We start from the raw sequence: 13,780 nt of genomic DNA on the forward strand, positions 1-13,780 counted from the left end.
TGCAAGATATTAGTTATGCTATTATGAAGAATGGTTCACAGTTCAACTCACATTGACCCCCATTGGGAGTAAATGCAAGTTTATCATGAAAACCCTATTAATTATTGGAGAGAGAATTCAAATCAACCATGAAAATTAGATAAAAGAGGAAAATAAAAATTAACCACAAATTAACATAAGCGAAAAAAGACTTAACAATATCAACGTTGCTGATGCTGCTACCTGTACAGGTGAGTGTGGAGGCATGAGAAAGTTATTGATTCATAGCACATCTGGACATTGCAGCTATTGGTCTTTGTTTTCCAGATCCGAGAGTTTTTAAGTCCTCAGAATTGCCCATCCATCAATGCTAGGGGTTTGGCTGCAATAGCAAAAGTTTTTCCATGCAGATTCTTTTTTTGAAAGGAAAGATTGCAACAACAGATTGATTTCCCAACAATATCAACCCACACCAATGTGGCTAATTCGACAGCATATAACCTATTTTCTTATTAAATTGCAGTTCCAGATACAGGCTGGTAGATCTTCTACAAGTAAATGTTGAAGCATATTAGGATTTTGCTGCACCCACAAAATATCACCTTCTTCCATCAGCAGTCAAAAAAGTTGTTAACACCTTTGGGTTGGCAAGCCAAGAATATTTTGAGTCAGAAATAACACTATTACATTCTGGGGTTGTGGAGAATCCAGATGCAGCAACAGAAACGATTGCAGACCCTCATATACAACCATTGTCATATGTATGGCAGATGTTACCAATGAGAAAAACAAAGCTAGAATCGTGCTTGCATGAAGCGCCTAGGACACATTGGGTGATCCAGTTAGCGAAGAGGCGAATTGTTTTGAGCAAGAAATGGATGAACATACATAAGGATGTCATAAAAAATTAGAAATGGCAAGTATATTTATAGAACAAGACAATGAAGATTGTGAACTTGGAGGTTGTTTCGGCATGCACAGATGATCTGGCCAAGGTCTCTTGAATAGGTTCTTCAAAAAAGATAAAGCAATAATTGAGAGTATAAGTAATGCAAAGGGATATAAGGGAGCTGTGGAGGACATCTCTAAAAGTTACATGCTACTAGCTGAATGGGAAACAGACAGCAAAGGTAGAAGAAAGTCAAACATCAACTAAAAAAATTGATAGACGGACCATTTTCAACAGGTTTCCCGCTCCTTGGTCTGCTAATTAACAAAGGTCAAGACTACTACTCCATCATTCGTGATATGTTGCAAAAAAGACATCCCCCTCATATCTACCTCCTATGCAGAGGATAAATGGATTCTAGTTGAGCAAGATCTCAGCAATTTGGGTGGGTCTTTGCTCTCGATGATGTACACTGTAGCTATGAGATAGTGCTGCTAGTCTCCTATTTTCATATGCGGCCATATTTTGATGCTATTAATGATTGATTGTCAAGTGAAGTGATTGACCAGTTGGTTACTAGTATTGTAAACTTGAAATAAGGAACTAGGTCTCTCATAAAGGTGCTATTCAAATGAGTGGAGGAATAGGCTACTCAAGAGTTTTATATTTTTAAGTTGCACTTCTTTCTCAATTTGGGAAATTTATATGGTGGAAGGATAACAGGGAAAATCAACATCAGGATGAGCAGGAATATCTCATTTCATTAGGGAGCAAGTTGTTCAAGTATACTGCACGTGAACAGAAACTAGTGGAAAGGAACAGTTCAGGACAGATCGCTAGAGTAAAAGTACATTTAGTCCTGTTACCTGGCCTGATTACTCAGAAATTGTATTTCCTCGAAAAGAAAACAGTGGGGACAAACTCACACTGTACCAGGTTCATGAATTGCGATTTTATTTCTAATATGAACAGTTGATGTCCCTAAATTTGTGACAGGAGTGTGTTTAGTTTTCAGATTTGAAGGTTGATTGCTTAAATGAAGTAAACAACAATATCATTTATTGCACTCTTTCTTCAGACTGAGTTTGTTGTCAACAAACTATAACTAGTTAAGTAAAAATTTAAACCATAAAGTTACTACCTGTGCACAGACAGTCATTGAGTGTACATGAATTTGTAGTTGGAGGAAAGCAAGAAGGGAAAAAAAGAGTCATGCAGAATTTTAAAACAATTTAATTCCTAATCCATGAGATAGTCCCTTATGGTTCTAGTGCTTTAGAAGTATCACATACAAGCTTTGTTTCTTCTTCACATTCACTTCTGCTTGTCTGTTGATATTGTCTGATTCTGATTCCGGCACTCCTTTTAGATGCTGATCAGAATTATCCAAAAACAGCATGTCTGCCATAAAATAAAATTGTTAGCTCAATTAATATTCCACCATTTGAAGTTATAACAAAAAAAAATTGCAAGATATGTTTTAGCCATTACTAACTCAAAACCAAATAGCAATGGCAATAGTCAAACTATAAAGCAAACCTTCACAATCTCTTTGACTGATCTCCATGGGATCTGATAATTCCTTCAATTTATTGGAAGATCCAAAACCTGCACCAAGAACTAAATTAATCTCCAATGTAAAAATATGTGTGATTAATTTTTTGTTTTCAAAAACCATTATGCATGTGTCATAAATATGCTTCTGTTAATGGTAAGTCTAAAGCTCGATAATTATTAAATTAATTAAATATTCAACAACCTCAAAATCGAGAAATGGTTAATTATTGCCTACAACTGAATACCATACAATGTTAAAATGAAAATGGCTTTTTGACTTATAGGGATTGATTTATGTCATGCCAACAAATACATAAACCATTCACATTTAGTGTCTTATTGCAAACTTATGTGATGCCAACAAATGCATAAACCACTATAGAGAAACTCATGCATTACCCTATGGTCATGACTTATAGGGTGATGCATGAGTTTCTCTATTCACGTCTAGTGTCTTAAGGCAATCTTCTATCTTCTATAAATACAAGTTATCCCTTATGTAGCGTATATTGCTCTTCATTAATAATGTTTTTCAAGTGAGGATCAACCTTGAATGCTTTTATTACAATGTATTTTACATCAGATTTTGTATTCCAAATCTAGTTTCTTCAATTTGAGGTCCTATTCCCATGTTTTAATGATATTTTCCCTCAATTTCTACTGGCTTCTAATCAAAATGTCTTAATTTTCAACATTGCAGCAAAGCTGGTTGAGAAAAACTATCAAATAATGCCTATGTTCCCCCGAGTTTCCAAGGACGGGGACACCAGGGAACAACGGGACAAGTTTCTAGGACGGGAAAAATTATTGCCAATTTTGAGGACGGGGGGGAAGCTATATATATATTGAGAAATTTTAAAATATACACTGAAAATTGCAGATATACATGTCATTCATATGAAACTAAGCACAAAGCATGTCATTTAAACATTATAGAACCTTAACACACACCATTTGAATGCCATCTAAGAAACAATAACCAGTTTAGTACTCAATTGTCAATATGCATATCAATATGTGAACAAAAATATAAGTTTAGCAATGAACAATATCATAGAAATCAGGAATTCTATATATGCCCAAAGGCTAGAGAGTTTCCATAAAGTTTTATCATCATGTTCAAGTTCAACATTAAAAACAAAATATAGAAAAATGAAGTAGACTGCTGCTCCTATTATGCTTCTACCACCATGGCATCAAAATCAATTCTCATCCTCACTATCATGCTCCAGAGGAAGCAGTCTCGTCCAACAGAACCCCAACCAATCTTATTGTTATCTAATCCTCATCTATTTGGGCCACATCCTCACACTCAACATCCCACCGCAAAGCTGGAGTCTACCTATACTCTGGAAGTCCAATGATACGCAAGTCGAAGAGCACAATGCACTGCCACTAGGTTCTCTGCTAGTTTAGAAGTAAATCTATTCCTCTTGATAGAGTGGATAAATGAATGTGGACCAATTCTTCTCTGTAGTTGAGGAACTAGCAACCTATGCAAGGAGGCAAGTATTTACAACTCTGGTGTATTTCTCTTATGTTAGGCCCACCATCCAATAGGATCTCTCAGTGTCAAAACCTCTCTATCCAACCTCACTTGTGGCTTACTCAAGTTTGGGCCACGAAGGTCGGTGAAGTCAAGAAACTATGCACAAAGAGTAGAGGCCTCTTGACCTGAATAAATCTTATGAATGGCTCATGTGAAGCCATCCAATACCTTAGGATCATCACATGAGAGGCCCCTTCCACCCAACTCTACATACCATTTGGGATTTAGAGAAAAGGCTGCCATATGAAGCAGGGTATTCATAATGTTCCACCTTTGCATCACAATAAGCCTAATATGCTTCTCATAATACCCCAATGTAGGATCCTTCACTGTAGCAATTTTCTTCCTCTTCCCCAACATGCTGTCAAAAAGTCTCAAATATCTCTCCAAGACCAGGAGCATCAATATCAACATATCTAATGACATCTACAATGGGTGCTATGACATGGCAAATATATCTGCAAGATGCAAACAAAAATTAAAATTAGAATTAGAAATTTTAAGTTAGCATGAAAATTAACAAGCAAAAGACTGACATTTAATTTAAAAATTAGCAACTTACCTCATTGTGGACCACCAATTGTCATCAAGGATCCTTTGCTTCACCACTTTTCTTTCAGAGGACTTAAAATTGGACCATTGTTCCCACTTTGGATTCACCACCATCAACTGGAGAGCCTCATGCACCTCAATCATCCTCTCCATCAAGATGAAGTATATGCAATACCTATAGAGACAATTATAAATAAAATAAAGTTAAGCATTAAACATTATAAATTAAAATTGGCATACCTTGTCTTCACTTGTTTGAGAAACTCCTTCTTAGAGAAGGACCTGAATAGAGCAGGTGAAGTGTGGTGGTTGCATATAAACATTTGCACTTCTCTAGCTTCTAAACACCACCTATCTAATGTCGTTCAACCCATCCATCATAACAGAGCGGCTCGTCCTAACCCAAGTACGTTTCATATCCTCAAACAACAAAGTAACCTTAAAGTACTCTATTGAGGACGGCAGTTTGTTGCTTATGCTCACCAGGAGTTACAAATGAGGATTCATAGTCAATATTTTTTCACCATTTCTTTAAAATAAGTGGAACGGGCTGCATGATATGGGATACCATTAGCAACAAAGAATCTACCAATGGATGCCTCACAAGCTTCATTTTCTTGTGCATTAAACAAACTTCCACCGAGCCCTTCTCAGCACTACCCATCTTCCTTTTCCATCTAGTCTTAGTAGGGTTGCCGCTAGTACCAATGGCGGATGTCAAATGCCTAGATGATTTTGAGTGAATAGAGGGTGATGTCACTATCAAATTCCCCCACCCCCCATTTCTGCCTCTAAGTGCAATCTTTGGCACTCTAACTCTCCTCATCAATGAAGTCAGGACAAGCATTAACTCCATGACAAACATAACACTCCCCATTACACCCTGGTATAGCTACCCCTAAAATCATCATGACAAACATGACAAACCCACACCCTAGTCCCTCCTGCATTCTTTCTATCTTCCGGCCTAGTTGTGAGAAATTGGAGAAGGGGTTCTTTCCTATTAAAAGAACCCTTGCATAATTTTTCATGATGGTGGAAGGGCATCTAAACAAATCAGTTTTAAGATCAGCTTCTTTCCTAGTCCCACTACTAGCAATATCATCCCCCAATCACATTTTCCTCATCACCACCACTACTACTAGTACTTCCACTACTACTCATTGTGTTATGTTTTCAGATTTAAATGTGCGATAAGAATATGAGCTCAAACAATATTTAAAAAAAAAAAAATCAGACTCTTTCAATGTGCAAATCTATTTAAAAAAAGGAAAATGAAAACATTATGACTTACATACTTGGTGCACAATAGAAGAAGCTCAAACCCCTACACAAGCTCTTGGAATCAAACAAATCACCTCCACTTCTTGCAAAATGAAAACCCTAGCTGCTGCTATAAACTCGAGCTTCACATGCAAAACAAAACGAATGTCAATAATAGCATTATGTGGTTGTTTTTTAACCTTTTAGGGCTGCTGGGGAGGTGGGCCCCACTAAGCGTCCAATCAATGTGAAGAAAAAAAAATCTAAAACTTTATTTATTTTCTTTGGCATGCAAAACAAAGGGGATGGACAGTCATCCCCTAGACGCTCGAGGGATCTCTGTGGCATCCCCAACTGTCCCAAGGATGGTCGTAGGTCCCCTTTTTTTCCTCCCCCATCCCAAAGTTTTCGAGACGTCACCTTGGTTTTCTGGCAAATTGGGGACGGCTGAGGGACATCCCATACCCATCCCCCTGTCCCCAAGATGTCCCTATTTCTGAAACTTGGTGTTTTTTTTGGAGGGGGGGAATGCATCCCTGGCGAACATACCATAATGCTAAACAACTTTGCTATTCATTAGACACAAAGATTGCAAATTGAGGAAGCTCCTTGAACCTGGTGAATAGGGAAAGTCATGCATCACCCTTTTAGATGCACAAGAAGCCTTGCACAAAAAAATTGCAATGTCATTAATGAATCCCTATGATTTCAAAAAAATAAACTACAAGGAAAATGCATAAAACAGATTTAACAATAAAATATAAAGCAGAAAAGATGTATACACAAGTAAATCAATCTCAACAAATATTACATATCTAAATAATTCAATTGTCAATGTGGCAAATAAGATGAAAAGATAAATTAGTTGGAATGGAAATTAATGTAAATGATAAATTAATGCTGAGAAATTTATGGCATATCATTATTGGAGATAAAAATGTAACTCCTACTAAACTAATAAGATAAAGACTTTGACAACATGAAAGGAGATAAGATAAATTTATTAATGTCCAATGTGAGACCAACAAGGGTCTAAGGGCCAGAAAGTTTATAGACAAGGGAAACCACCCACAAAAGGGACACCAAACAATGCCCACAAAAGAACAAAGCAACAAAGAAGCAAAGGAAGCCACCAAGGAAAAGGACTAAGGATACTTCCTTGGCTGGAAAAAGTCCATCACCAAAGGATAAGGAACTGTAATGAGCCCTATTGGCTCTCAAACAATTTATGTTGAAGAATTGATTTCTTTTCTTGTTTTTGAGGTTTTGCAATTTTTTATACAACAATATAGCAAAAAAATAGAAGATATTGCAATAATGATTTCAACTCAAATATTTGATAATTACATAGGGAATATACAAATAAAAATTTCAAATTTTAATATCAACTTAGATAGTGAGTATTTTCACAAAATGTCAACAACTCAGTTGATAAAATATCCCCTATTATTTAAATCAACAATGTCCAGAAAGAATTAGAAGTTACAATCCATGAACTTACATATAAGACATCCCTTGAAACCTTTTGAAATGAAGACTAGCAACAGCAAATTAATTCTTCAACCAACAAATGCCACTGCAAATATGGAAAACATTGCTCCCAAAGTGCAGAAAGAAAATAATACCTAGCAGCAAATATAAATGGGTGCTCAACTAACTCCAAATTAACCAACACACAATTTGATTTAACAATTCCCATGAATGCCTTCACAAATTCTAGAACAACCTCCAGCAGCAAGAAAAATTAAACATCTCCTTAGCAACAATTAATACAATAGGAGAAATGACAAATCGTATACCTCAGCACAATTTGTCAAGCAATTCGGAATAATTCTCAGAATTTAATCTACAATACTTGAACTATAGATCGCAAACCCTTATACTTCAGCAAGGGCACAAAATCAGAAGTGTCACAAAGACAACAAAAGGAAAATAATATTCAATCGGATGCTTTTCTCATCAAATGGGCTCATATTTATAAACTCCAAATGACACAAATTTCTCAAATAAACTCCATAACATTAAAATATAATTAAATGTCATTATAATATAATTTATTAATTGTTTTTGGCTCCCAAAAATGACTTTTTCCACCATAACATAATATTCTAACACACAAGACCACTATTTCTTGTGCCCATGATTTGAAACTTTTCAACCTAATTCCAACGAGCTATGATACTAAGATAAGCAACATATAACAGCAACAAAAATAGCAACCTCGGCATATTTAGTTGAATAATAATAATACGTCACTGTCTTGCGAAAACAACTATAGAAGCATCAAAATCAAAATCTGACAACACCAGCGTGATCCTAATGAAGAAAGGTGACAAACGGACCTAACAAGGGATGACTTACTATAAATAGACGCTCTCTCCAAGATTCTTGGAGCCCAAAACAAAAATTGAGAGCATCACTTAACTCGTCTAGCTCAACTGAGCTCATCGAAACCAACAGTTTGACTTCCTATAAATAGTAAGTCCCTCGAATGGAGCCAAAACACACCATGGGCTACTAGAAAGCCTATAACCCCACAACTGAGACCCTTAAATCCCACTGTGAGCTTACAAGGGTCGCGATGGTAAATTGACCAAGCCAACTACAATAACCTACCTAAAATGGGGAATTACAGGAACACGGCAACCAAGGGTCTCGGAACGTCTCTGAATACTATTGCATGAGGAGTGTTGTCAAGTGAGTCCAGAACAGGGTCTAACTAATCTAATGAGGCTGGGAGCAAGAGTGCAGAACTGTCGCTTCATACCCCTAGCGAGGGACATGGGCAAATAAAAGTCAGTGATATGCTAATCCAAAGCTTGGTGCTGAGGAAAAAGTAGTTGTACAGTACGGCCTCAAAGCTAAGTGGCCTCCCAAAGATAGAGCGCCAGGCAATGCTGGTCAATGTAATTGGAAAAGCCAATAAGGACTTGCAATCTCAGGAAAGATAGTAAAACCTCCCTCTGATCTCATAGTAGATGGGACAACGAAAGATGAAGTGAATCATCGTTTCCATCTCTGCCAAGGTACATAAACGGCCAATACAATCCTCTTTGTTGATGTGATATTCAATCGAGTATCTATGCCCAATGGGATCCAACTCTGAATGAACCAAGAGAGATATGAAGGGCATGGCACCAACACCAGGTCAAATATGCAAGATGAATGATAATCCCATCACGGATATCTAAGAAGTGCTTGGCATAAAGGCAACCCGCAGATCCAACCCTCATGGAGGGTCGATCAAAGTCATCCTAATGTACTATTTGTAAATATCGAGTCTCACATGCTTGTTCATCTCCTGATAAGAAGGGAGGAGGTGAGTGGGAGCATCCAAAGAAAACTGATAAGAAGAGAGATGATCAATCTCAATCCTGATCGAACCCAGCAGAGTAATGGCCTGAGCGTACCAACAACGAGCCCTAATGGATGGATCAAGTCTAGCGATTGTGACTGAAGAGTAGTAACCCATGTAGGAATATCTTTGTCGATCGCCAGTCGAATCCACAAATCCCCGATGATGGTGAAGAAACCAAATTAGATCGTAGATGACTACAAGTCAGAAGGGGTGAGCCCCAAACTTTGCTAAAATAACACTACAGGGAGTAGAACGGTGACATTTGATGATATGCCTGAGGAAAATTGTATAAACCCGCTCAACCAATGACCAGTCGTAGTCTAGGAGGGAGCCCAAACAACTGAACCATATGATTGTGGGTTTGACCAAAGAGTTCAGGAGGGAAAATTTGGAGGAAGTATCTTGAAAATGGTGTCTGAAGCATTGTCTCTCCAACATGGCAAGGGAGCCCAACCCTTAATTAGTCTTAGGCCGAACAATGGGTCTCAAGCTAAAATGAGGGCCAAAGAACTTCACCCCAAGGTAAGCGTACGAAGAAACAATCTGTATCTCCTGACCCTCAAAAAAAAAGTGGAAGTGTAAACTCTTTAGACAGTTGAAGACCATAACCCAAGTCTTACTTGGGTTCACAACAAGATGACATTGGCCACAAAAAGAGGTCAGCCTATCAAGAAGCCTCTAAAGCCCCTCAGGAGAAGATGCTAGAAAAAACACATAATCGGCAAAGAGGAGAATAGGGATCATGACCTGGTGTAGATTGTAAAGTTTAATGGATCTTAGTTGGTGGAGACATATCAATTATATTTCAGTCTGATTTAATGATTTAGCAGACTTCTATATTCCTTATTGAGTGCTTGACTTCTCAATTATATATATGTTCTTAATGCAATAATATTTGTTCTGATCTGACATTTGTATGCCACTTTGAATGATATGATCTGTAGATACAAATGAGACTAATATATATACCTATTGAAAAACAACCAAGTAAGGTTATGACCCTACGTGATTATGTCCCAAATAGATATACACATTAGTGTCTTTTCATAACAACTATTATATTAAGAATGAGAATATATATATATATATATATATATATATATAATCAATTACTAACTTCTAATCACAGATGTTTCAATACACTTACTACTAATATTCTTAACAGTCCCTCTTTAGCAATGCGGGTTTGAAACATTTATATATATATAAACATATATAGGTACCACTCAACTATGGTTTAATAATTATGGTGTCCAGCAAAATCCGGCCCGAAGAACCATGATGGTTAATATGTCCGGCAAAATCCAACCTAAGTAACCATAACAATAATTCTCATGGTGTCCGGCAAAATCCGACTTGAAGAACCATGATGGTTATCAATGTGTTCGGCAAAATCTGGCCTGAAGAACAATGATAACACTTTCCTTCAACATTTTGGTGTTAGAGGGTTGGTCAACTATTGATAAGATCGTCACCTTACAATAGTGACATTAAACACACATGAAAAATCGTCACCTTTCATTTTACAAGTTTGCAAACAATCTAATTTTCAATATTCATTAATATAGATAGATAGATAGATAAAATTTTAACGTCCACGAGGCTAAAAATAGCCTATGGGACAGCAAGACAACTCAAGCAGACTTAAGTAGCAATGTTCGTTGCTTGTGTAGGATGATGATGAGTCCACCCAATTGCTCAATGTACTCTTCGTTGAATAGGTTATGCCAAGAACTGTCACATATAGTGTCCGCAAATTTATCTCTACTACTCTTGTAGGCTTCACATTCTAAAATAAAGTGTTGTTCAGTTTCTACTTTCCCAGAATTGCAGAATTTGCAAATTCTCTCTTCCCAAGCCTCCTTTGGCCTCTTCCAACGTCCGGTCTCACAACGAAGTTGGTGAGAGTTGGTTCTCAGCTGAGCAATAAGAATTTTAGCCCTCCAAGAAATGTTGGCTCCTATGTATGCTTTTTGGAGTTGATCACAAGCGGGGTTGAACTCATTTATATAATATAATTTCTTCCTTCCGATCTCACTTCCCCAATTTCTCTTGTAGAATTTCTCCATGACAAAGACCTTTATTTCTTTATTATTTGTGGGGCACATATTGAATTGAATATTCCATTTACTCATCCATTTGATGGTTTGTTGCATCCATGTCCTTTTTCGCTGCCATAGTGTGTCACTGAAGACCACTTTAGGCCATCTATCCTCTTCCATTTTTTCGATTCTTTTTAGATAACTTAGAAGGCGAACCATAACAAGTGCCACAATAGGAGCAGCCCCCATTTCACTTAGCATGATATCATATGGAATAGTGCTTTTGATTTTAAACTTGCTTGTGATCAAGCGCTTTTGGATTCCTTTGATTTGTTTCCATTGTGCTATAGTAGTGTTGCTGGCCCATAATTCACACCCGTAAAGAACAACTGGGAGCACAAGAAGACCGAACAAGGTTTGAACAGTTTTCCAATCTCACAACTCTGCTTCACGGCACCTATTCTGAAGTGCATAAAAAGCCTTCCACCCACCTAATATCCTTTTATACCTGCAGCTAGACCAGCTTAGTTTTTTGTTGAAATCGATGCCAAGGTATTTATACTCCACAACTTCTTCAAGAACACTTCCATTGTAATAAAATTCATGTTGGTGTTGTTTTTTATTATTAGAGAAAATCATAACCTTAGTCTTGTTGATATTGACCTGCATCCCCACCATTCCGCAAAAGCGCTCAAGAGAAGATAGATGATCTTGCAAACCATATGCAGATTTGGCAATTAAAATGAGATCGTCTGCATATAGGAGCAGCTTTATAACAAATTCACCTAGCTAAATGCCTTCACCCTTTTACATGTTTAACCACTCTTCCAGTTTGTCAATATATAAACCAAACAAAGTAGGAGATAAAGGGCAGCCCTGTTTGACCCCGATATCGCTCCTAAAACATTCTGAAATGCCATCTGAAGTTCTGATTTTAACTTTCACCTCTTCGTACATCCTATGAACAGCAGCTCTGAAATGCATAGGAATCCCCAATTCTTCCATCCTAAACCAAAGCTTGTCTCTCGGGACGGTGTCAAAAGCCTTTTTAAAGTCGACAAAGCAACAAAATAGCTCTTCCTTTTTCTCCCATTCTTTTTCAATAATGTGTCTCAAAGTGACACAGTGATTCACTGTTGAGTGCTTTGGCCTAAAACCAGCTTGCCCTTTAGCACGTTTATTTATATATATCTATATATAAAATTTACAGATTACAATTTCAAATTTGTCATACCAAGTTTACCTTTGAAGTACTCTATTTTCACTCTTGCAAGAGGCTTGGTAAAAATATCAGCATTTTGTTCATGAGTGCTTATATAGATCAACTTGATCACAATTTTGTAAACTATGTCCCTAATATAGTGGTATGGAGTTTCGATGTGCTTTGATCGATTGTGGAACACTGGATTAGCGGAGAGTTTAATGCAACTCTGGTTATCACAATGGATCACTGTGGGATCTAATTTCCTTCCAAATAATCCAAATAATAGCTCCCGTAACCATATTGCTTCACGCGCTCCCATGAAGGCTGCCATGTATTCAGCTTCGGTAGAGCTCAAACCAACTGTAGGTTGTTTTCTACTGAACCACAATATCATTGCTGATCCAAGACTGAAACAACATCTGATTGTACTCTTATAGTTTAAGGGGCATCCAGCCCAATCAAAATCAATATAGCCTTCAAGTTTGATCTCAACATTTCTGTACATTAGTTCAAAACCAATAGTGCCACATAGATATCTCAAGATATGTTTTGCTGCCATTAAATGTATCTTCTTGGGCTCACACATAAAGTGACTTAATACATTTGTGGCATAGCATATATCGGGCCTAATATTTAGTAATTTACCAAATACATGAGAAACCTAATAATTTGTCTCTAGAGTGTGGGATCAATCGATTATGAATGTACTGCTTCTTTTTTTAGTTTGTGTAAATTAGTTTTCATTGGAGTTGCAAGTGGTTTATTGTCCATCATTCCAAATCTAGTCAAGATGTCCTGAGTGTATTTACCCTGATTTAGAAAGATATTATCTTTCTTTTGACATACTTCTAGGCCCAAGAAATAATGTAGTAGACCTAGATCCTTCATTCGAATTCAGCTATAATATCGTGTTTGCATCTTTCAATTAGATGATCATTTCCTGTTATCAATAGATCATCAACATATAACACAAGTATTAACATATCATCATTAGGGATTTTGAAATATATATTAGAATCGGCTTCATTCTTAGAGTATCCTAATTTGATGAGGTAGCTCTTTATTCTTTCATACCAAGCTCGAGGTGCTTGTTTAAGACCATAAAGAGCTTTCTTGAGTTTACACACATATAGATTCTCATTTTTTATAACAAAGCCTTCTGGTTATTCAATATACACTTCTTCGTTTATGACTCCATTTAAGAATGCAGTCTTCACATCCATTTGATGTATCTTCCATCATTTAGCTGCTACAATTGCAATAATTATCCAGACCGACGTGTAACGAGTAACCAGAGCAAAAGTTTCTTCATAATCAATGCCTGCCTTGTAGGAAAAACCTCGAGCAACAAACCTTGTTTTATGTTTCTCAATGCTACCATTTGCTG

At 37.0% G+C, this 13,780-nt stretch overlaps 1 protein-coding gene across 3 annotated transcripts in view; it reads right to left on the bottom strand.

The window, feature by feature from the left end:
- LOC149527823 (putative sphingolipid transporter spinster homolog 2) overlaps nt 1-13,780 on the bottom strand; it is a 292,780-nt gene that overhangs the window by 210,417 nt on the left and 68,583 nt on the right. For all 3 annotated transcript variants that reach the window (XM_089812102.1, XM_089812103.1, XM_089812101.1), the window contains 2 exons: nt 2,408-2,476; nt 2,161-2,269 (listed from right to left, as the gene is read on the bottom strand). In XM_089812102.1, coding sequence (XP_089668228.1) covers nt 2,161-2,269; nt 2,408-2,476 — 178 coding nt within the window. The remainder of the gene's footprint in view (nt 1-2,160; nt 2,270-2,407; nt 2,477-13,780) is intronic.

Source organism: Cupressus sempervirens, unplaced genomic scaffold, assembly GCF_028749045.1.
Source record: "Cupressus sempervirens isolate cs-2001-9-10 unplaced genomic scaffold, ASM2874904v1 CseChr00s100002_03, whole genome shotgun sequence".
NCBI classification, from domain to species: Eukaryota; Viridiplantae; Streptophyta; class Pinopsida; order Cupressales; family Cupressaceae; genus Cupressus; species Cupressus sempervirens.